Source organism: Benincasa hispida, chromosome 4 (assembly GCF_009727055.1).
Source record: "Benincasa hispida cultivar B227 chromosome 4, ASM972705v1, whole genome shotgun sequence".
Classification (NCBI taxonomy): domain Eukaryota; kingdom Viridiplantae; phylum Streptophyta; class Magnoliopsida; order Cucurbitales; family Cucurbitaceae; genus Benincasa; species Benincasa hispida.
Window position 1 is genome coordinate 11,170,387 of NC_052352.1, and position 25,186 is coordinate 11,195,572.

Consider the following 25,186-nt stretch of genomic DNA (forward strand, 5'->3'; position numbering starts at 1 on the left):
TTTATCTGAGCATTTTGTTCAATCGGACAAGAAAGGAGACAAAAGAGACAAGGGAAAAAAAATGAGATGTTGCAAATAGTGAAACGACAAAAATCGTGGAATTGAGAATAGTGTTCCTTGAGATTGATTTTAAAGATAATATTGGAACTCTAAAAATAGTTGGAGTCCCAACATGGAATGAGTTATTATAGATAGCCCACTCCACTCCTGACCCAAATAGACCCCTTTGTGTTGCTCTAATGGTTGGTTCCAACATTACCAAATTTAATTTCTTTTTCCAAGCCCCATCGGATCCTAGTTGCGCCGCGCGACCCTGCGACCAGACTGACAAGCCCCCAAAAACTCACAGAAAACCAGAAATGGATATTTGCATCATCGTCTGTTTCTGACAATGAAAATTAAGTATCAAACCTAATTATTAAAAAGAAGGTAATTACCAGATCAGTTTAGAATAAATATTCCAAAGAGAAACGAGAATTTTTATTTTGAATATCTTGACTACTAATTTACTCCAACTGAAAAAAGGGAAAAGGCAAAAATGACTTGGGTGTGGATGGTAACACATAATATTTACATGAACACAGAAGAACAGCATGATCAAAGACTCAAAGTCTCCAAGGAAATTCCTCCTTTTTTGATTCCCAATCATTCAAAAAATTGAACTGTTTGAGAATAATTTGAAGAACAGGGGAATTGAAAATCAAAACCCAGGTTTTGAATTCGTCACAGCGTAGCTTTTACTTCTTGGATAAACCAAATCAGCCTTATCTTCAACGCCATCTTCAAATTCACAAGCAGTATCCTCATCAATCCTACCCATTCCAACACTGCAACTTTTGGGCAGCCCTTTGGACTGTTTTAGCCTCTGTGGATAAAGAATATCGGCATCGATATCTTTAATGTCCAAGCTTCTAACGGAAGCGGCCTTAACAAGCTCTCTGAAATCGTCGGTTTCATTGGATCTGCAAGAGCGAGAGCTGTAGCTTTTGGGCAAGACGGGCAATTGGCCAGATGGGTAGCCATGAGAGACTCTTGGAGCACAATCCATGATGCTTCTTACATAGAAATCCTTGGCCTTGCCTAAAGCTCTGATGGGTAGTGTAACGAATCGGATGAATTTGCTTTGATTTTGCGCTGTTTTGGTCCTCATTTCGAATGCCCACCAAAAGTTCGATGTAATGACTGAAAGAGATTTAGAAGCAGAATCGAATTTCGATCAAAGGATCAAATAAATCAGGTCATGTGAAACGAAAAGAATTAGAATCAAGAGGAAAAAGGGGGAATTGAAAGCACACTGATTTGGAAGGAAATTGGGGAATGGGACAAAGCAGAAAGCGAGCAGGTGGGGGAATTTTGGCGTAAAACGTCGGCCAGAGTTGAAATAATGGTGGAGTTGACTTGTGAAGGTTTCCAGCATGTGACTTTTAGATGTTCTTAAACCTTATCCAATTCATCTAGATGAATGAATCATTGCCTTGTCAAAGATAAAGAACGGTAGATTGTAATTCTGAAATTTGAAATTTGAATTGGATTCGGGTGAAATTCATCTTAGTCAAATTTTTTAAAACTTAAAAAATGGCTTTTTACGAATTACGAAACCTGTTTTCTGCTTTTTATACTAGAAGGTTTTTGTCACTTTTCTGTTTTCTTCAAGTTTCTTTCCTCTTTGATTTATATATTAAAAAATATTTTGGTCTGCCTCCCAAAAAAAAAAGTTTTGGTCTTCAGCCTTAATAATTTTCATAAAAATTGTCAATTTTATTTACTTTTCTAATACAATAATGGTAGAAATGAAAATCAAACTTATAATAATAAAATTTTAATATTTGTTTATAGACGTGATAAAAGTCTATCAGTGATAAAAATCGATAACTGATAGATATTAAAAAAGAAAGGAAGTACAAATAACTTCTCTAATTAAATTTTATAATACTATGTAGGATACAAACTAAATGTTGTAAATGGTAAAGTATCCTAACTTAATTGTTACATGTTTATAAGTTTAGGGTATATATATGTGTATGTATAATAGTTGGTTCACGAATTTTACCATGCAAAGATAAAATCTATATAGTATTAAAAATTGGTAAGATTTAAGCCCCATAATTTGATTTGGATGGATTTTTTAAGGATCGATTAAGTATATTTAAAGTTTAGAGATTTAACTAATTGATACAAATTTAGAAGTTCATGGACCTAGACATTTTTGAAAAATTGGAGACCAATTTTAAATAGACACAAATCAAGATTAAGATAGTAAGCATGTAGTTTAACCTTAAAATAAAGGTTAAATTATTTTTAAAAAAACCGTAAGTTATGAAGTTCGTTCAATTATACCTATAAACTTTGAAATTTTTCATTTTAATCCTTAAAATTTGAATTTTCTTCAAAACGGCCCTTAAAATTTTTTAGTTCAATTCATGGACAGAAAAAAAAAAAAAAAAAAAAAAAAAAAAAAAAAGAGGTTTGTGCTTGCTTATTTATTGACAACATATATGTGTTTAGATTTGTTTAGATAGAAACCTTTTTTTTTTTTAATCTATAAATTTAATGACAATACTTGTTCTGAAAAGAACCAATTTCTAGATACAAAAACTTTTTAAAAGTTTAGAAATTTTCTGTTGGCAAGCCGCATAGATAGAAATGGTGATACACGTCTCCTAGACGTAAGAGTCAGCTCAACCCAACCACGGCTAATTACCAAACTAGCCGCCCTCCTCAACCTTATGTAATTGCTTCGATTCAATTTCCTAATTACATTCTTATTTTTACTTTCTTTATTCAAATCTTTCTTTTTTGCCAAATCAAAACGCGGGTTTTCGGCTGCTTCTCCAACTTTGATTGGGTTTTTGTACGTATTCCCTTTCCTCCCACTTTTTCTTCTTTTCATTGGGCTAAAATACTTTTTTTTCACACCAAAGACTTTAAATTTTAGAGTGTTTTAATATTTATATTAGTTTACCTTCACTTTTTACTAAATACTTATTTTTGCCTTTAATAATAGTATTTTTAATTAATTTAAAATAATTATAATTAATTAAATTTGATTATTTTTCATCACATTAAAATTAATTTTGAAATTTCATTTCATAGTGATTTTACATTAATTAATAGACAACTAAAAATTAAAAGTGAATATTTAGTGAAAAATTGATGTTAGAAGGTAAATCTTGAAATCTATGGATCAAACTAAAACAAAACTCAACTCTAAGGAGATGTTTGGCTCACCAACATGAGTTGAGTCGAGTGGTATAATATAACCAACTCATTGTTTCGCCCACAAATTTCAAATGTTGGTGGAGTTGATTTGGTATATTTTACCAACTCACCATAATTCATCCAAACTCTCCATTTTTTCCATGTTTTCAATGGCTCCACCCATTGTTCACTGTCACATTCTGAAAACTAACTTCAGACTCCGACAACCACTTCCTATGACAACTTCGGCGACCAACTCCGGGCACCAACAACCACTTCCAATGACAACTCTAGCGACTAACTCCAGCCTTCGACAACCACCTCTGATGATAATTCTGGCGACAAAATCCGGACTCCGATAACCACCTTCGATGACAGCTCTAGCAACCAACTCCGAACTCCGAAAACCTTCAGACAACCAATCTAGCCCTTGACAACCACATCCAGTGATCCAACTCCGGTGACCACCTTTGCACTGCCAACTCTGATGACCAATTGGCTCCTACAACAAACTCTGATGACCAACTCCGACAACCACCTTCGTAGACTTCGATAACCACTTCCGACTACAAACTCCAATGAAAATCACCTCTGATGATCACCTTTAAGTGAGCAACTCCGATGACCAACTCGAGGCTTCGACAACCACCCTCGACGACAAACTCCAACTAACTTCGAGCTTTGACAGTCACCTCCGACTACAATCTCTAGAGAAAATCATCTTCATGATCAACTTCGACGACACTTTTGTCCAATCAACTTTGGGATTTGAAAACTACCTTCGATGACAAACTTCGACAACCAACTCAAATACACCTTCATGCGACCAACTTCAGGTTTCGACAACCACCTCTGACTACAAACTCCAGTAAAAATCATCTTCGATAATCAATTTTGACAAGCACTTCTGACTACAATAAGATTGATAACTGTTAAAGTACGTTGTAGGGTTGTTGATTATATAAAAAAAATATTATTTGTCTACATTAAGTGCAATATTTATACGTAATGAATTCACATGTCAAATGAGTGTTAAGAATATTTAGACGAAAAGTATGTATGTAGTTAAAAAGTATGTAACATATAACGGGAAAAAAATCATAAAATAAAATAAAATAATCTTGGAACATTTTCCAGCAAAAATTAGTGATAATAGAGATTTGTTACCTTATAATCCAAATTTAGTGGAAATGAAAGTGAAACTGTTGAACAAATGTGGTGACATTCCATGGATTATTACGATGATGGGGGATATTTGATTAAAAAAAATTAGTGATATAGTAAAAATATAGAGCTAGCAATAGGAAGAAGAAAAATAAGAAGATAGATAATGAAATTAATGGAGAAAAATAGCTAGAATTAAAAGTTCTGATTTCGCTTTAGTTTCTCATTTTATTTAATCATATTTCTATAAGAAATGTAAGGGGTTAATTGTTATTCATTGCCCAAAAAAGAAAGAAAGAAAGAAAAGTTTTAAAAATTAAAAGAAAAAAATTGCAATTCTTATTTTATTCAAACAAAGATGAATAGAATTATTGAATAAAAAAGTTTAAAACAAAAGTAGTAATCATAAAAACATATTATTTAGAGTTTAAAAAAATGTATCAAATATCTAGACATATGAACTCAACTCTGTTCCCCAAACACAAACATATGAACTCGGACCAAATAACTCTTCATTCCAAATACAGACATATGAACTCCACAAGTATATGGATTTCAGACATCCAACTCAATGTCTTAAACAGTCCCTAAAAGAAAATCGAACATTTTGAAACTTATACACTAAATTGAATAAAAAATGTAAACTTAATGACTAAAAGTTTACATTTTGAAAGCTAAATATCAAATGATACTGAACCTAAAACCAAATAATCAAAAAAAGAATTTTTTTTCCATATTCATTTTTTTCCTGTTAAATTGAAAATTTAGTCTTTATAGTTTAGAGAAAGTTAGAATTTAGTCTCTATGGTTTATAATTAGAATTTAGTTCTAACTTTCATAAATAATCCCTACTAAGGACTATTTATGAAAGTTTTATCAAACTATATGGATGTCTACGAGGTTTTATCAAATCGTAGATACTATTTATGATAATTTATCAAACCCTAGGAATTAGATTCTAACTCCAAATTTACAATTTAACCTTTTATTTTAATAGCTATCTGCAAAATTGAAAAGTCATCTAAAATTGTTGAATTTCTAGAACGGATTATATATTTATACCCATTACAAAATATATAATGTGAATTATCTCTCCTACCAAAACTGTTTTGGCAGCCAACTTACGGACTATTTGAATCGAGAGAAAAAAGAATATTTTTATTTAAATATATTTTATAAAAATCAACTAAAATATATTTAAAAAGCTAGTTCGAGTAGTTGTCAAACATTTCAAATTTTTCGAAAATAATTTACTTTTTAAATTAAAGATTTAAAAATGTATTCAAATATACCTTAAAATAAAACAAAAAGACTATTTAGCGTTGGACAAGTTTTGTTTTCAATTAATTGAATATGTGTAATTGTATACATATGTACTTCATCTAATTAACGCATTAAATTAAAACAAAAAGACTATTTAGTGGTGGACAAGTTTTGTTTTCAATTAATTGAATCTGTGTAATTGTATACGTATGTACTTCATCTAATTAACGCATTAAATGCTTAATTAGAATTGTTTGCAAAAATAAGGCAGCTTCAAACTATTTGAAAAAATAGGGTTTTTTCTTTATTTTAGGTGTAGATTATGAATTCAAATTGTTTTTACTTTCATATTTTCTAGAAAAAATGGAATTGTTAGTAGCCACAATATTTAATTGAAAAAAAAATCTCAATAAATTCAAGTTGATGAAGTTTATTTATTTATACAAGTATAATAACGTTTATTATTTCTTTTAAATTTTTTATTTAAATTTATTTTGTAAAAAAAACTTTCACTTATATCTAAAATAAAAAAAAAAATAAATGTAATTTAATTTAAATTTTAATAAACAATTTTAAATTTATAGACCAAAAAAAGGCATTAATTTTATTTAACAAGGCAACCGACTTAACTAACTCAATGAAGAAAAAATGACTATATTTTTGCAAATAGTATAAAAACTACCCACATTTTTAAAATATTTTTTAAACAACGTTAATTAGCATTTAATCTCCATCTATCCTATAATCATTGAATTGAGATCTAACGAGTCCTAATTAATTGATTTGATTACTTAAATGTCTACCAAACTCTAATATAATAGCCCTAGTACAGAATATGTAGCCCATTCAATATTAAAATTCAATTAATTAAATTTTCAATACAATTTATTATTGACGTGATGATAGTTAATATGACTTTAAAACAATTTAAATTATTGGTAGGTGGCAGAGTGGAAAGAGAAGGGATGTGAATATTTAAGTGAAAGATTTTGTTTAACACTTACATGTATTCCTTATTTGAATAAAAGACTTATCTTCAACCACAATAAATATGAATCTACAAAAATTTGCAATGGTCGGTATTTATGCTGTGTATGAATTTTTAAGCTATAAATTGAGTGGCTAGTGACGTGCATAATTGTAATTCTTATTTAATGTGAGAAAGTTATTCATAAAGAAGTGATGTGTTGAGTTATGTTGTTTTAGAAAATATCTCGTGTAATTATTATATGGTTTTTTTGAATGAATAATTAGTTTGACTTTGATGAATTGTGTTGACCAATAGACAAGATGAAGAGTAAATAAATCACGGTTAGAACTTGGATTTTTGTAAACAAATTTACATAATTTACTATTTCAAAGATCACCACACATGATACAAGTAGTGTTGGTTTGCTTCATTTTGATACATGGCTTTCATAGGATGGAGTAACAATGAAACATCAAACTTATTCATTAGTTTTGTTCCAATTTTAGTATTGATTTGAATCTTTTTTTTAATTAAAAACTCATTCGAAACCAAATCGAATTGAGAATATTTTAATTATTATTTTACATAGATATTTGTTATTTAAAAAATGACTAACTATTATGGTGCACTTTAAAGAAACAAAAATGACCCATTTCAAATCTTTAAAAAGAACAATGACACAATTTTAATTTGAAGAAAAACAAAAAGACCGAATTCAAAAAAAAAAAAAAAAAATCAGATATGAAAATGAAAATGAAATTTTTGAAGAGAAAAAAAAAACCTGAAACTGAGAATCAAATCAAATAAAAATAGATTCATTGATTTTTTTTTTCCCTTTATTAAACATGAGTTTGGCTCACTCCTTTATAAAACAAATTAATTCGTTGTAATTCTTGATTGGTCCCAAAATTGAGAAAATGTAAAGACTAGTTGCATAAATGGAATTTAAGCTTTAAATAATAGAACATGTAGCACAAGGATAAAATAGTTGTATGTATAGAACAAAAAATGGTAAAAGACTAAAAAACTCATGCCTAGCCACCACTTCCCGGTTTTCTCAAATTGAATAAGTGATAACTTTTAATTTGAGAAGTGTGCTATTGGTGGTTATCACCGATAGCTGTGATTAGTAGCTATCACTGATAACTGCTATTAGTAATAACTTTTCTATTTGAGAAGTGTATTATTAATTGTTATCTCTGGTAGCTACAACCAGTTGCTCTGCTATTAGTGATAACTTTCAATTTAAGAAATGTGCTATCAACTACTATGACTAATAACTGCTATTAGTTGTTATAAGTGATGTTGCTCTCGGCGAATATCACTGATAGCTACTATTAGTGATAGTAATTGATAGCTGCTATCAGTGATAGCTTTTAACTCGAGAAATATGTTATCAGTTGCTATCATTGATAAGTGTTATTAGTGATGCTGCTATAGTTATAACTTCCAATTTGAGAAATGGGCTATCAGTTGCTATCACTGATATATTTCTATCAATAATAGCCAAATATTGACTATTGATGATATGTTTCTATCAATTGTAATGTTTTTATACTTTTTGTTTTTTGGATTTGATATCATGTTATACTTGTTTGTTAATAATCGGGGTATTTTTGATTAATTTGTCGATTCATGTAGTGTGTTTGTACGTCATTATTGATGCATATAGATATAGAATGATATCCTTCTACATTGATAGTCATAAAGGATATCATTGATAGCTATTGTCGGTGATATCTTTCTATTGCTATCAACGAAAATGATATCACTAATAGTATTTATGTATCATGTAGTGTAGTATTTGAGACGAAATGACTCGTCGAGATTGCTTAGTTGTGCGTAAAAGTTTCCATTGATAGCATGATATCATAGTATCACTGATAACATGCTATTCATCATAACATGTTATAAGTGATATTGCTGATAGACTTCATAATCTTAAAGTCCTATAAAGAGGGAGAAAAAAAAACTAATGACCTATTTGATAACGTTATCATTTCTCACTGTTTGATAAATAAACTTGTTTAATAACTATTATCATTTCTTATTTCAAACTTTTAATGAATGTTTCTAAATGGTGCATAACGACTAAAAAAAGTAGCTTTTTTTCAAATTCGTTTTCATTTGCTATTTATATTTAACGTTCATTTGTAATAATCAAACTTGATGATTTGCTCATTGGCGTTAAGTCACTTATGAGTTAGGTACTTTAAAGGTTTGAAACTCAATCTCATATATATTTTTTTTTAATGAGTGAAATGTTTGGAGAGATGGGGAGATTGAGGAGATGGAAGCAAAAATCGGAGAAAATGAAGAAAATAAAAAAATAGAGAAAGGAAATAAAAAAAAAATAAAAATGGGAAAAATAAAATAAAATAAAAAAGGAGAAAATGAAAGAAAATGAATTTTAAAAAAATAATAATAAAGGCAAGAATGGCAAGAAAAAATCAACAAGGGCAAAATTAAAAATTAGAAAAAATTTAAAAAGTTGAGTCCATATTTGCAGGGTACCATATTTTAAGATTTTTCCATTATGATTCTATCCATTACAAATATTATATATATATATATATATAAAAAAACCTAATCAATCTGTGTCTAGGCCCAAATGTAAAAGGCCCATAGAAGAATTCAAGTGGGCCTAAAGGAGGCCCAATTAAATGGCAAAGCAAAGGCATGCAGACGTCACGCTGGAATGAGGATAAGATGAAGCAGCCAACGCATCAATAAGATTTTGAAAATCAAACACATGAATAAGAATTAATTATATTAAAAAAATATAGTTTATGAAAAGGAGATGAGATCTGTCATCTGAGTTGTGAGGAGGGGAATGGGAATGGGAATGGGGAAGAGGCAGTGAGGGGGATCAATCAGAGGGGGTGGTGGACCCCACCAGAGCGTGGCTTTGTAAAGAGTGCCAGCTCAGCAGGTTTGACTGATACTGAGATCTAGAAGACCGGTTTTTTTTTCTTTTTTTCTTTTTTTCTTTTTTTCCTTTTAAAATTTTAATTTAATTTAATTTTAGTTTATTTATATGCATCGTTTAGCAAATCCAAAATCCCGGTCTTCTCTCTTTGCTTTGACTACTTTGCCCATTTTTCATTTTGCTTTTTCTATGTCATCCTCCCCCTCGTACAACTCCAACTCCCGCTTTTCCATCCATCTACTGACACGTGTCCCTCCCAACACCGTGCCCACATCCATCTCTCTTTTGTTTTTTCCATATTTCTCCACTTTCCATCTCATCCACTCTCTTATTTCCTCCTTTCCCAAAGGTGCTCCATTTTTTCCCCTTTTCTTTTGGACCTTCAATTTGACCTAATTACATTATTTCTGGCTTTTAAATTCTACTTTAAGAACAGCTATTTAGTTTGTAATGTACAAAAGTATTCTTCTTTAATTACTTTCCTTACTCAATTGGGTTGAGATATAAAATTCATTTGCATTGAAGATTTCACTTTGAATAAATGGAGAAACCTCAATTGTTCTTCATTTTGAGATAGAAATTAGAATTCATAATTCTATAAACATTTATGTTAAATCAACATTTGACCAAAAAAATTAAATTAATAGATGAAGATAAATTTAATACACCTGATTGTTTATTATGATATTATCTAAATACTTATTAACTCAAAAAGTTTAAATTTTTCAATGAAAATAAATTTAATGTTATATCATCTAATAAGAATACATATCAATACCAATTAACTTAAACTAGAAAAGAAGAATTATTGAAGAGGTGGGTGGATGGATTTGGATTTGTGGTGCGGTGTGGCATTGCCAGCACAAATGTAGAAATTAAGGCTTAATTAGTCAATAATAATCAAAGACCCTACCACAAAGCCAAGCAAAAGTTTCTTGGACTAATAATATGCTTTTGGTGCAGAGAGAAGAGTGAACTGCACGTGTGGTGCACGGTCCTTGTGCAGTAAAACAACCTGTTATATCCAGTAATATCCATTTCCCCTTATTTTATATTAATTTTTCCATCTCTCTAAAGACCAAGATGGGACTTGGGAGGGACAGTGTGTGAACAGTATAGAAGATAAACAAATCTCTCTTTCCCTTGCCTTGCTTTCTCCTTCTTCTTCTTCCTTCTCTGCTGGGTTGGATTTTTTGGGTGAGTGGTTATGGCTTGGCAAATGGCAAGGTTTCCTTTTTGGATGTGGGTCATAATTTTCTGATCTGGGGTTTGATTATTATATCTCCCTTTTTGAGAGCTTGAAGAGGAAGCTTTGGAATTGGGGAAGCAAAAATCTCGTAGCCTTCATCTTTTGTTTTGGTGATGATGATGATGATTGATAGTGTAATGAAGAAGAAGGAGATATCCTTTTGACCAGAGAAGAAAAGAAGAAAAAGATCAGATAAAAGTAAGAATTTAAAAGAAAAGAAAAGAAAAGAAAAGCAACAAAGTGAGCAAACATTGCTGCCTGTGATTGTCAATGAGAGCGACAGTGTAGTGTAGGAAGGCGAAAGCAAAAAAAGAAAAAGAGAAACAAACAACAAACACCTCTCCTCTCTTCTCTCTGTTTTCTCTTCCTCACTTTTTCTTCCTTTTCCTTCCCACACGTTCCTCTGGTCTCTCCCCTGTTCAACTTTGCTTTGTTTTTTATACGATTTTAATCTCTTCATTTATCAGATTCAGATTCATCTTCAGTTTTCCCAAAAGGGTTTTGCCAAAATGCCGATGTACCAGCCTGCTACTTGGAGAGAAGGGGATCCCAAGCTCGTCGTCGGCTGCGGTGCGCAGATTCTAGATCTGGAAACTGTGGTCAAAGATGGGATTCTCGGTGGAGGCGGGGGTATAATTTGCGGCGGTGGTGAGAAATTGGATCTGAAGGACATGATTGAGGAGTTGGAATCGTCCATAGAGGTTCCATCGGTGTTCATTTGCCCAATCTCGCTCGAACCCATGCAAGATCCAGTGACCCTCTGTTCCGGGCAGACCTACGAGCGGTCCAACATTCTGAAATGGTTCTCTTTAGGGCATTTAACTTGTCCCACCACAATGCAAGAGCTTTGGGATGATTCCGTCACACCGAATCGGACCCTTCACCAGTTGATTCACACCTGGTTTTCGCAAAAGTACTTGGCATTGAAGAAGAGATCAGAGGATGTGCAGGGGAGAGTTTTAGAGCTTTTGGATTCGTTGAAGAAGGTCAAGGGTCAAGCTAGGGTTCAGTCCCTCAAAGATCTCCGACATGTCGTCACCACCCATTCCTCCGCCAAGAAGATGGTGGTCGACAACGGCGGTGTCGCTCTAATCTCCTCTCTTTTGGGTTCTTTCACCTCTCACGCAGTTGGGTCCGAAGCCGTGGGGATCCTCGTAAATTTGGATCTCGATTCAGAGTTGAAGAAGAATCTGATTCAACCCACAAGAATTTCCCTAATTGCAGATATTTTAAACGAAGGGTCCATCGAAACCAAGATTAATTGCACAAAATTCATCAAGATGTTGATTGTGGGTGAGGATTTAAGAACAGAGAACGTTTCTAGTTTAAGTCTCCTCGTCGGATTGTTGAGAATGGTGAAGGATCAGAGACACCCAAATGGTGTAACCGCCGGACTCAGTTTACTCCGAACGCTCTGTTCAAACGAACCAATCAGGAAGCAACTCGTTAGTATCGGCGCCGTCGCAAAACTCGGCGGCGCCCTCTCAAACTTAAACACCGATTGCTTGGAATCGGCGCTTTATATTCTCGACGTTTTGTCATCCCTTCCAGAGGGGAGATTAGCGTTGAAGAACTGTGAAGATACGATTAGGAATTTGGTGAAATTGTTGATGAAAGTATCAGAGATTTGTACTCAATTTGCGTTATCGATTTTATGGGCGGTGTTCAAGCTAGCGCCAGAGGAATGTTCGGTGCTTGCGGTGGAGGCTGGATTAGCGGCGAAATTGCTGCTTGTAATCCAAAGTGGGTGCAATCCAGAGCTTAAACAGAGATCTGCAGAGCTATTGAAATTGTGTAGTCTAAATTACCCAGATTCTATCTTCATTTCTAAATGTAAGCTTACAAGAACTATACAATAAAAGATAGCTTGTCAAAATTGTTCATACACCCCTTTTTTTTCCTTTTAATTTTTGGTTTATTATGCATAATTTGATTCTTCAAATAGTCTTTGTGAATGTGAATGAATGCGAGAAGCAAATTTTGATTCCCATGTTTCTGTTATCTTTTTTCTTCTCTTCTTCAATTGAATTGACATGTACCGATGACCGGAATATTCTTTTCCGGAATTCCGGTGACTGTAAATTCATGGTTCGGGGAAAGGCAGCTCAGAGAAATATAAAAATAAAGTTTTGTTTTTTGTTTTGTTTTGTTTTTGTTTTTTTTTTTTTGGTGGTCAAAGAATCCTGGACAACAGCCAAGCTTCATAATTGATAGACTATACTTTGACTGAGTTTGGGCAGAGAGAGAGAGAGAGAGGAAAGTGTTACAAAAGCAAAACCAAGACTCAAATGAGCAGTCACAATAAAACTGTATTTTTTTAGTGTAAAAAAATTACTTTTTAAAAAAGCAAAATTTTTCTTTTTTGGGACCAATTTCTTTGAAAAATTGTTCGTGCAAATTGAGTTAAATTGCTATGGTAGTCTCCAAAATTTTAATGACTTTCAGTTATAAATATCATTGGCCATAATTATAGATTAGATGGAAATTTGGTTTACAATATACTTGTCTATGATATGTCCTATCTAATTTTTGTAGGAGTGAACAAATAATTGAACCTTAAAAGCATAAAACAGAGAAGACAACAATGGTGGGGACTAAAAAATTGAAAAGAAAGGAAAGGGTAAAGGAGGAAAAAAGAAAAAGGGGGGGAATCATAGAATGAGAGTGAGAGAATTCATGAACAATTGTTGGTGGCTGGGCAAGGTTTGGTTTGATTGACTAATGAAGGTTCAACTACCACTTTAAAAGAAACCACATTGGAGGGTATGAAATGCAGTTGGGCAAATTTTGAATTTTTGGTCTAGTTTTCTCATCTGGTCCAACTTTATAGTAGGAAAATTTTTATTTAATGACTCTGCTACCTGTTTAATAAGTAATTCAAAATTTTGCATCTTTTAATAAATATTAGGAAAAAAAAAGGGGCTTTTCTAGTCTCGAAAGTTTTTGAAGAATATAGTTTTTACTTCTCAAGTTTTAGATAACATGTGGATATGGTTCATGAATTTTTAAAATTAGAATAAATTTCAAATATTTTTAAGTTTTTTTTTTTTTTTTTATAAATAATTATGAAACATTTTAATTAAAAATAATTTTTGAAGAAATGAAAGAATTTTTAGGAAAATTATTTTAAATAAAAAAACTGCTAAAAATATTTTTAAATATTGTAAAATATTACAGTCTATCAGTGATAGAAGATAGTAGTAGTCTATTAGTATCAATGATATTTTACTATATTTATAAATATTTTGTCATTTTACTATATTTGAAAATAGTCCTAATTTTCAACTTATTCTTCAAAATTTGTGTATTAAACAAATGCATTTGGACCATTTAAAGACTAAACATACTCTTTTTAATTGTTTGAAAACTAAAAATTTACATTTAAAAAAGAAAGAGTGACATATAGCTATAAAGTCTAAAATATTAGCTAATATAACATAATGTAAAAGAATTTGGAGATATAGTAAAATTTAGATCTAACTCTTAGAGTGATTAATCATGTCATTGTTAGAAGTCTGTCTACGATAATCTATCACTAAATTTTGTTATATTTATAATTTTTTTCAATTATTTCTATACATTTAATTAGTAATTCCTCTGAATATCGAATATAAATCTTATATGCATTTATTAATTCCTAGTAAGTTCTTCAAACCATACCATTATTGATTGTCTCAATTCTCATTTTTCTTTGATCTTATCTCTCTCTTCACCATATTCAATTTGAATAAATAACCCCATTCATTTGTGTCTTGTTTCCTTGTGTTTTTAACTTGTTACCTTGTTTTCTTCTCTTTCTTCATTATACCCAAACTGAACTGCCCTCTGCTTCTGCTTCTGCTTCTGCCTCTGCCTGTTGTGGCTGCACGGCACTCTGTTTTCTATATATATATTTTTATTTTGAACATTTAATTTCCAATAATCTCAAATTGAATAATGGTTTTGAAAAGTGTGTGTATCTGTTTTACAATTTTATTCTTGATTAATGTGCTTTTGACCGAGTGTTTGCCACGTGAACACCTCGACTTTCAGCATTAAAAAAAAAAAAAAAAAGTGAAATTATTTTCGGATTTAAAATTTTTGTTTCCTTTTTACCAGCACGGACTTTGGGGAAATTAATAAATTAACCCTTGGATATTGTTATAATTACAGTCACGTGCAGAGCAAGTGCAAAATGGGGTTGGGTAATTATCAGACACGAGTACTTTACTCGTGACCCACCCAAATGCCACCTTCTCCCAAATCATGTGTTCTTCTACCAAATCCATCATTTTTTTTTTCATCGTAATAATAATTTATTCCTCTTTTATTTATTTTTATATTGTAAAAAAAAAATGGTTTTTAACTCTGCTGATTAGAATCTCCGTATTATAATTGTTGTAACCAAATAGCCAGCTTAAAGCGTAGGCAAATGTGCTTTAACGAGTTCTTCAATTTTCTTTTTTTAAAATGTGTTTTCACGAGATATTATTCACTTTTGCGCCTCCAATTGTCTTGGATTGTTTATTTTTAAAATATCATGTTCATATGTGATATGTTTCTGTATCTGATGACTGAAAACTCAATTTTGTTTCATATATAAGTTTTTTTATTGCTTGTTTGGTTACATTTATATCAAAATTTTCATTTTTACTTTTGAAATTAAAATCTTAAGTTTGTTTCAAAAAGTGTCATTCAACTTTGACATTATTTCAAGTTATATATTTTCATTTACAAGAAAAAGATGAAAAAGGACTTAAAAATCGAAAATTAAGATTGTTGTTACCTTTTATTTTATCTAAAAAATTTACCTATTTCATTATTACACAAGATTTAATTGTAAACGATATTTTCAATTTTTACATATTCGTTGTTGCATTAATTTTATTTTAGATAAAATTTGCAATGATATTTTTTTTAACAAATTTTGAATGATTGATAGTAAAATAAAACTTTTCAAGATCTCACTAGAAGCATATTCCAAATTTATCATATTTTTATTAAATGAAATAGAGAAACAAAAATTAAGATGAATTATATAATCACGACCCGTTTAAGTTATAAGTGAGTGAAGCGATCATTTAAAGTCTCCATTATATATATATATATTAGTAATTATTTAATTTTAATGAAATTAAATTAAATTAAAAATATAAAATAATATACTTATTATTTTTCATAATTTTTTTTTATAATATTAAAAATACATATTACTAAAAAAATGAAAAATTATTTCAAATACTAAAACTGTTGAAAAAAATTTACAAGATATAGCAAAAGTTTAGAACTATTAATGATAGACACGGATAGACTCTATCACTATTTATCTCAGCGTCAAGCATTGATAATTCTAAAATTTGGCTATATTTTATAAATATTTTAGTTTATTTTTCTATATTTGAAAACGGTTAAAAAAATTCATATTGAATGGAGTCTATAAACTCTAAAATCAATCAATCATATGATATTAATTTAATTAATTAATTAATTTTTTTTTATTTTTGATGCTCAATTTTGACCGATTCTAAAACCTAAAGCCCTTAAAGCAAGGAGAAATTTGTGAGTTATTTTTGGAAAGTGAAGATGGCATGAACATCGAGTATCCAATCTCAATCAGATTCCAAAAAATTTGAGGCCATTTTGATTTGAATATCAACATATAAACGATTACTCCAAAATCAATCTCATTAGAGATAGCAAAATGGATCCATTTAGAGGACAAGGTGGCATTCAGATGCTATTAACAGCAGAACAAGATGCCCAACAAGTCGTATCCAGAGCTAGAAACAGTATATATTACTCTGTTTCTTGTAATCACTTTCCAAAATTCATTTGGTTAAAATTCCTCATTTCCATAATCATCATATTATAAATAATTGGTGTTGCAGTGAAGATGGCGAGACTGAAGCAAGCTAAAGAAGAAGCTGAAAGGGAAGTGGCGCAATATCGTGCTCACTTGGAGGCTGAGCATCAGAAGAAGGTTTCTGAGGTAAAAATGTAAAATCAGTAGCCGCATTATTCATAATTTGTTCGATTCTAAAAAATACCCTTACACATCAAATTGGGACCTCAATCACTTGGTGTTGTGATGTTCAACCTTCGTTTAATTTCAGGGACATCGATTGAAACCATTTTTTTTTAAAAAAAAAAAAAAAATTTAAATGGATCATTTTCAATACATTCTATTTAAAGAAAAAATAATGAAAGGTTTGATCTTCATAATTTCTAAAATTAATATTTTATATCCATTTAATCAACATTTTATTTTTTAAAATTAAATTTATAAACACTACATTTACTCCAGATTTATTAATTTGTTATCTACCTTTTATTAAAGCCATTTTTTGAAAACTAAAAATTAGATTTTAAAAACTTTGTTTTTATTTTTGAAATTTGGTTAAGAATTCAACCATTGTACCAAAAAAGAAATGCACTTCATTATAAGATAGGTAGAGAAAATAGGCTTACTTTTAAGTTTAAAGGGAAATAGGTTTAATTTTCAAAAATCAAAAACAAAAAATTATCCAATAGATCTTAATATTACAAAACATAATCTTCAATTAAGAGTATTTGGTTTAACTTTTCAAGTGTTAAATTTTGAAAATGAATTATTTTAGACAAAATGAAATGTTTGACAAAATTGTTTGACACTCTTAATAATTTTAAATAGTTTTTATTAGAAAAATTTAAATAAAAATATTTTTTTCTCAAGCTAATTTAAATAGGCCATTAAAATATTACAACATCAATATCGCAACTTAAATATTAAAATAGTTGAACTGATACAATGTCTCTATTCCATCAGAGGAATTCTCTGTCCTGTTCGTTTGTAATTTTTGTTTTGGGTGATCGACTGTAGGTCCCAATTTTGGTGCTGAAATCTTTAAGAAAATGAGTAGTGACGTATTTTTGGGGAAAAAAGTAAAGGGTATTTTTAAAAATTTTAATAATTTAGTGTTGATAATTAAAATGGAAGAACAGTTTGGTTTGATTTAGTGTTTAAACTTTTGTAATCATAGTCAAGTTCTGGATCACATGCACAACAACTGGAAGAGGAAACCAAAGTTAAGATCGAGAATTTGAAGGAATCATCCGAAAGAGTTTCAAAGGATGTTGTTAATATGCTTCTCCAATATGTTGCATCTGCCAGAACTTAGAACAAGGGGGTAATAATTGTTATCTTTTTTCATCATCAAAATTTCTATTAAATTAAAATTGCAGTGTCTCTTTTAATTATATTAAGAAAATATCAATTGAAAAGGACTAGGGAAATATAATTTAAAGTAAAGTTAATGCAATATAATCATGTATATATTTCTTCACTTGGCAGCAGAAGATTAGAAAAGCGTGGAGATGGCGCCACGCAATTCTTTTTTCTTTGCAATTTGTTTATTTATTGTGGTCACTCAACAATTATCTGTCGTGAGTCATCACACGTTTGGATGATATGGAAGTAATTGAATGTGTTTCATATTGTGTTTATTCTAATAATGTGCTTTTATATATGTGATATATTAGATCTAGTTTGGCTTTTAATAATGACCACTTTATTAACTAGTTTTTTTTTTAAAAAAAAATTAAGCTTATAATGTACTTTATTCTATTATTTACATTCTACCCCTATTTTAGAAAATAATTCAAATATTGGAGAAAATTTTAGTTTTTAATTTTTTTTAAAAAAATTGACTTAAAATTTAAGGACCTATTTAGTAGAAAATATGAAAGCAGAAATTTTAATTTAATGAAAACAAAGTTGTAATTGATATTTTCATATATGTGTTTGGTAATAAATTTAGAAATTGGAATCTAATTAAAACAATTGTTTAAAATGTATGTGGTATTATATTTATAAATCATGAAACTAGTTTTAGTTGTCCACTAAATATTAGTTGACAATAAACTAGGTTTAAATCCTAATTTAGTCTTTGAACTTTGAATCTTGTTTTATATTAGTCTCTAAATTTTTAAAAAAACATTCGTTTTAGTCCGTAAACTTTTAAAAGTGTCTATTCTAGTTACTACTATTAAAATTATGTTAATTCTTCAACAGAGATGTGAAAGAGCTTGTATTTTTTGATGATTGGGCTCTAGATGTATTGAACAAGATGAAGGTAAAATAAAATGCCAACAATAAATACTGAATAATCAAGATTTTGAACTAAAAGTATCTTTTAAAATTCTCCCGTTTGCCACCTTATTCAAAATTGAAACTCTAAATTTTTTAGCATAGGTAACTTATTTAGTAGTCTAGTCATCTAAAAATATAAGTCATTTCGCCATTTGTTAATGAGTTAACAAAATCTTAATATATCATGGATTAAAATCACTTTTTAAAAATTTAGAGACTAAAACGAACATTTTTAAGAGTTTATGGACCAAAATAAAACAATATTCAAAGTTTAAGGCTTAGAACAAAATTTTTTAAAAGTTTAGGGACCAAAATAACATATTCAAAGTCTAGGAACCAAAATAAAATTTAAACACAATAAAACATGAGTTGAGTTGAGTTTGTATAATATAAGAACTCATTGTTTGACTCAACAACTTTAAATGTTGGTGGAGTTGAGTTGTACATTTTACCAACTCACTCCAACTCTCTCTTCTTTCCAAGTTCCCATGGCTTTACCCATCGACTACTGTCATGCTTCGAGAACTAACTTCAGACTTTGACAACCACCTCCGATAACAATTATTGCTTTGGGAAATGGAGTGTAAATATGCGTGCATCTTATGATATGCGTTGATCTCCATGTGTCGATGGTCATGCGTTGGACTAGAAAATATACAATATGCGTTTAAGCATGTATGCGATGACCCTACGTTTCTGCCACAAGTTTTCTCGCTTTCTCGCCAAGTATAACGAGAACGCAAGTTTCTCGGGATGATCTGAGGTCGAACTCAAGGACTTATAACTCAATACTATTTGTGAAGTAATGCGTTTGAGGCGATGAATAAAAGTAAAAAAAATAAAAGTTAAAGGATTATGCACTACTCCTAACTAAACAGATTGAACAATGGAAGTTTAACTATGAGAATTGATAGAGATGCAACAGTCGTTAACGCATAATAATGTTCATTATGTTAGGTCGCCCGAGTAATCCCAACTTGCCACACTAACGCATCACGCACCTCTCGGTGGCTGGTTGCATGCTTATATCTCTATAATGCATGGTTGCGTTGAACATAAGATCGTGTCTATCTCTAGGAACAATGCATACTTCGCTTTAGTGTGTTTTCACTACCCACCCTCTTAAGTTGTTAGTTGCGGCTAATCAACTCATAGACAAGCATTGTAACAACCCATAGACAAGCGTTGCGACAGCCTTACACCAAGCGAAAATGATTAATTCACTATATTCGCACAACACACACCTCTTAGTGGGTTCTATCTCTAGGTTACACGATTGAGTATGCGATCGCCTTTGATAACTAAGCGATGAAAGTAAACAATGACATAGATAAAGAAGATGAAGAAGATGGCACTGAAGAAATTAAGATATGCATTGATTACAAAATGTCTTAATATCTTAAGTTAAAATGTAATACAATACAGAGACAAAAGGAGAAATGGAAGGCTCGATGAAAACGATCTCTTGCTTTTCATCCGAAATACGTCAAGGCTGTTGGTGGCACCATGGATGGATAGTGGAGACGTCTCTCTCGAGCTCTATCTCCGGCGAAAGCTTCGGTCGTCACTCGAAATGGTTTGTGGAGGTGAAGAATCCTCAAAGAAAATCTCGCTCATGCTCTCATCTTTGATCGCAAGCATATGCTTTAAGGCAGAAGCTCGGATGCCGAAATGAAGGTCCAAGGTGCTATTTATAGAGTTTAAGCGCCGACAACATTCATGATTGTGTTCTGCCTCACAGTTGCCTTTGTCGCGGTATGGGCAATGTCACATCATCTTATCTTGTTGATGCTTCCAATGTATGCATTCTAGTTTATTTCTCCTGAATTGCCAACGCATTCCATCTACCTTGTGGAGCAGTCTTTTATCACGATTATCACTCTATGGACGCAATATTCCATACGGCGAACTAATCTTTGTGACAATCATCTCATGTGATCAACCTTGCGTCGATCCCTGATTAATTCCTGTATATCTGTAAAAATGGATACTTTGACGCGGAATAATGCATGGTATAAGGTTAGTGAGGATTTTTGGTGCTGATTGACGCAAGCTCACTTTTTCACATGAATTCTTAGTATTATCAATACATATTTTGCTTATTACCCTCATAATTCTAAATAAAAGGCTACAATAGCTTGTATTTCTACGAGCTATCAACAATTCCAACGACAAAATCCAGACTCCGACAAACACCTCCACTCCGACAACCAACTCTAATACCACCTTCATGCGACTAACTTCAGGCTTCGACAGTCACCTCTTATTACAATCTCCAGGGAAAATCATCTTCGATAATCAACTTTGATGACCACTTTCGTCCAACCAACTCTGGGATTCGAAAACCACCTCCGATGACAAACTTCGACAACCAACTCCAATACACCTTCATGCAACCAACTTTAGGCTCCGACAACCACCCCGACTACAAACTCCGGCAAAAATCTATTAGAGTATGTTATAGGGTTGTTGATTATATATATATATATATATATAAAATATTATTTTTTTCTATATTAAGTGTAATATTTATATGTAAAAATTTGTAATTTTTCTTATTTAATTGAATTCACATATCAAATGATTATTAAGAATATTTAAATGAAAAGTATGTATGTAGTTGAAAAGTATGTAACATATAACAAAAAAAATGAAAAACAATTATAAATGTGGTGACATTTCATTGATTGTTAGATGGTGGGGGAGATTTAATTAAAAAAAAAAATTAATGACATAGTAAAAGTATAGAGCAACAATAATAAGAAGAAGAAAAAGAAGAAGATGATAATTAAATTCATGGAGAAAAATTAGCTAGAATCAAAAGTTTTGATTTCATTTTAGTTTCTCATTTTATTTAAACATATTTCTATAAGAAAGAAAAAAAGAAAAATTTTAAAAATTAAAAGAAACAAAGATATATGAACTTTTCACCCCAAATATAGACATGAACTAACCAAATAACTTTGCACCCAAACACATATATATGAACTCCAGATATCTTATTTCAATTCTGCACCCCAAATAACCATACCTCAAACACATATATAGGAACTGCAGATGCACCCCAAATAACCCTTTATTAATTTATTTATAGACATGTTTATGTTAAATAAATTTGTATAAATATTATTTTGCTTTATTATATAATTTATAATACATTATATATTACATATCTTAATTTTAAAAAGTAAATTGATTTTATATTATTGATATATTATATTTTTAAATATTTTTATCTTTATTTAATATAATCATACATTTTAAAATTTAAGATGAAAAATCTAAATATAAATATAAAAATACATTATTTGACTCATAGAATTTAAAAACAGTTTTCAAATACATAATCAAACCACTATGAAATTTAGAAAATACAAGTACTACAAGCAAAATCGTTTGAATTTGTTATAGAGTATCAACTTTAATTGTACCCAAAAAAAAAAATATCAACAAAAAAAAAAGTATCAACTTTAGTTTTTCGTTTTTTCAAAACAGGGTAGCGGATTCAGTTTTCTCTTTTCAGTTTCTAAAGTTATTTTTGAAATTGAATCAATGTTCTTTTTCTCCAAAAGAATTCTGTTTCTTGATGTTTTCATTTTTCTATACTTCTCACTTTTCTAATATATATACTTTCTTAGAATTTAATATTTTTCCCAATCTTTTCTCCCTCTAAATATTTCTCGCTCTGTCAATGTATATAGCTTTCATCTTTATAAAAGTGTAACATTTCTCCTCAACTTATCTTTTGATTTTTTTTTCTTTCTTTGACAAAATGATAAAGTTCTTCTCTTTCTAATTTCTCTTTTTACCTAATTTTCCTCTCCTTCTCTCCAATTTTTTTATTTATTCCATTTTTTCTCCCTCCAACATTTCTAAACTTTTTTCCCTCCAATATATTTGCCCTAATTTTATTTATCTCTCTAAACTTACATTCCTAAGTGTTGTAACATTTTTAGTACTTAATAGCTATTAAAGGTTGAGTTAAAGGTTTGAGTGTTTCTTTGTTAAATTTGAAAAACGTAATTTCAAGATATGTTAAAGCATTATTTATTTATTATCAAGTTTTTGAATTAAATATTCAAGATCTAATGTTCACTATAAATAGATCTCTCACATTGCTCTAAGAAAACACCAACCATACTCAACATATTTGGTATTTTAGTTGTGGAATTTTGAACTCAACCTTTTAGTGTAGAGTGATTTGAGCTATATAATGTTTGAATTGGGTTGTTTATCTTGGAGGGGGACAGACCAGAGAATATTTGTTCCACCGATAATTGGTTTAAAGAAATTTAATACACATTGCAGAGCGTTTGAATCTCCTAAAGAGAGTGAGATATTTGTATCTCAACCTAATTGTTTACATATCTGTTTTTCAATATTTACTCCATTTTTCTTTGTTATTTGTAATTCTTCCATCACTAAGTTCTTCCATATTTTCTCTCTCTACCATATGGAACGAATGAAAACAAAAGTTTAGAGACAAAAATATATTTTTATAGAGAAAAGTTACACAGATAGTAAATTAAAAATATTTAGAGGATATTAATTAGAGCATTTCGAGAGAAAAAGAGAAATTTTGGAAGGAGCTTCTTTTAGAGCAATATATATGCTAGAAAAAGTGATGGTATAATGTATCAATCAACTGAGTAAAGAAAAATAAAGCAAAAACTAGCTTAAACATAATTTAATTGGTTAAAGACATTTTCAAAGGTTCAAGTCTACATTTTTTTTCCTCTTTACAACTTAAAAAAAAAAAAAAAAAAAAAAAACTAAATAGCATGTATTTGGCATTTTAGTTATTTAGAAAAAAAAGTAGTGAAAAATTGGACCTTTAATATTAATATTGTTATTTTCAAAACTTATTAGAGAAATATTGTTGTTTTGAAACTTATTAGAGAAATATTGTTGTTTTGGAATTCGAAGCTAGAGGTCGAACGTTGAGAACTCGACGAACAAAGAAAAAATTGGAAACAATACATAAGCCGAAACTTCAACCCTCGACAAGAAAAATCTCGCGAATCTCGCTTAGGTTGTCGAAGGTTGAAGTTTCGACACACATCCACCCTCGAGATTGCAGGTTTATTACTTTTCTTTTTCCCTCCTAGATGAAATAAAGTAATAAGATGGTATACTATATGTATCTATGTACTCGAGCTGCTTTTAATAACCTATGCATTTTGTTATCATTTCGAATTAGACGGAAGGCTTGTGGGATTGACGTGAGGGGGTGGGGATGGTTATATTTCTGGGAGCGAACTCCAGGCAAATATGAAATGCTGGAAACAAGTTATACCTTGGAATGAAAGACAATTCCGAATTAGCTTTGTCTACAAACAAAAAAGTAGAATCCATAATAAAAAAAAGTGTTTGTGATTGTTCCAGAAAAATGAAAGCTAGTAATCATTAATGGAAAAATAACAACAATAACAGAGAGAGGCGAGAGTGAGAGAAACGAGATCTAAGGAGAGAGCGAGAGTGAGAGAGCAAGATCTTAGGAGAGAGCGAGAGTCTTCACTTTATTTGAATTTTCTATAGAAATATATAAAAAAAAAAAAAGAGAAAAAAGAGCTAATAATCATACTATAATTGAATAATCATTAGACTATAATTAAATAAATTAGATTATTATACTATAATTGAATAATCATTAGACAAAAATTGAATATATTAGATTATTATACTATAATTGAATAACATTAGACAACAAATTGAATATATTAGATTATTATACTATAAATTGAATATATTAGATTATTATATGTAAAACTTATTGTTTACAAAATAATAATAATATAATTGAAACAATAGATTATTATAAAAAAATTTGAATATTACAATAAATTTAATAATAAAAATTGAATATACAATAAAATAAATATATAATAAAAAAATTATTTATTATTCAATCTCTAACCATCTGGAGCCCGTCTTAGTAACGAAGGACACTTCCTTCGATTATGTTCCTAACTGGTTACAAAATCCACATCGTTGTCGAGTGGCTGGTTCTGTCCAATCTATCTCATTGTTGATAATGTGAACTTTTCGGTGTCAATTTATGTTTATCGTGTGGGTGTCCGTTTCAAATTCAAAAGTTCACACAAAGCATTGCAAGATATCAAATGAATAAATCAGAGCTGTCTAAGTTTTTTTTTTACAATATTAGTTTAGAGCATGGCTTGCACATGATGGAGGATTCAGTATGGGTGGATGACACAAAATCTATCAGAGAAAAATAGGCATAAATGGAGTCTCAAAGGACTTGAATGTTGGCCTATAAATTGCCTTGCTCAGATAACATTTCTT

General features: G+C 30.3%; 3 protein-coding genes across 4 annotated transcripts; 2 read left to right on the forward strand and 1 right to left on the reverse strand.

The window, feature by feature from the left end:
• Positions 1 to 445: 445 nt before the first annotated feature.
• LOC120075388 lies at positions 446 to 1,402 on the reverse strand. The gene has a single exon (XM_039028734.1). The coding sequence runs from the start codon at positions 1,148 to 1,150 to the stop codon at positions 701 to 703; it is 450 nt and encodes a 149-aa protein (XP_038884662.1). The 5' UTR covers positions 1,151 to 1,402; the 3' UTR covers positions 446 to 700.
• Positions 1,403 to 10,578: 9,176 nt separating this feature from the next.
• Positions 10,579 to 12,767, forward strand: LOC120075387 (U-box domain-containing protein 31-like). Its single transcript, XM_039028732.1, has one exon. It carries the CDS (start codon positions 11,283 to 11,285, stop codon positions 12,630 to 12,632), a length of 1,350 nt encoding a protein of 449 aa, XP_038884660.1. The 5' UTR covers positions 10,579 to 11,282; the 3' UTR covers positions 12,633 to 12,767.
• A 3,569-nt stretch (positions 12,768 to 16,336) lies between these two features.
• On the forward strand, positions 16,337 to 18,220 carry LOC120076716 (V-type proton ATPase subunit G3). 2 transcript variants are annotated; one of them, XM_039030613.1, is made up of 4 exons: positions 16,337 to 16,541; positions 16,641 to 16,741; positions 17,772 to 17,918; positions 18,086 to 18,220. In XM_039030613.1, exons 1-3 carry the CDS (start codon positions 16,454 to 16,456, stop codon positions 17,907 to 17,909), a joined length of 327 nt encoding a protein of 108 aa, XP_038886541.1. In that variant the 5' UTR covers positions 16,337 to 16,453; the 3' UTR covers positions 17,910 to 17,918; positions 18,086 to 18,220. The 2 variants fall into 2 exon arrangements, with proteins under 2 accessions (XP_038886541.1, XP_038886540.1); XM_039030612.1 differs by having other exon boundaries at positions 17,772 to 18,200.
• Positions 18,221 to 25,186: the final 6,966 nt, after the last annotated feature.

What these genes read in the sequence shown, in the direction of transcription:
- LOC120075388 (XM_039028734.1), bottom strand. Translation starts at nt 1,150, where the DNA reads ATGAGGACCAAAACAGCGCAAAATCAAAGCAAATTCATCCGATTCGTT.
- LOC120075387 (XM_039028732.1), top strand. Translation starts at nt 11,283, where the DNA reads ATGCCGATGTACCAGCCTGCTACTTGGAGAGAAGGGGATCCCAAGCTC.
- LOC120076716 (XM_039030613.1), top strand. Translation starts at nt 16,454, where the DNA reads ATGGATCCATTTAGAGGACAAGGTGGCATTCAGATGCTATTAACAGCA. An exon ending in CGTATCCAGAGCTAGAAACA is followed by an intron (nt 16,542 to 16,640) that starts GTATATATTACT and finishes TTGGTGTTGCAG; the next exon opens with TGAAGATGGCGAGACTGAAG. An exon ending in ATCAGAAGAAGGTTTCTGAG is followed by an intron (nt 16,742 to 17,771) that starts GTAAAAATGTAA and finishes TTGTAATCATAG; the next exon opens with TCAAGTTCTGGATCACATGC.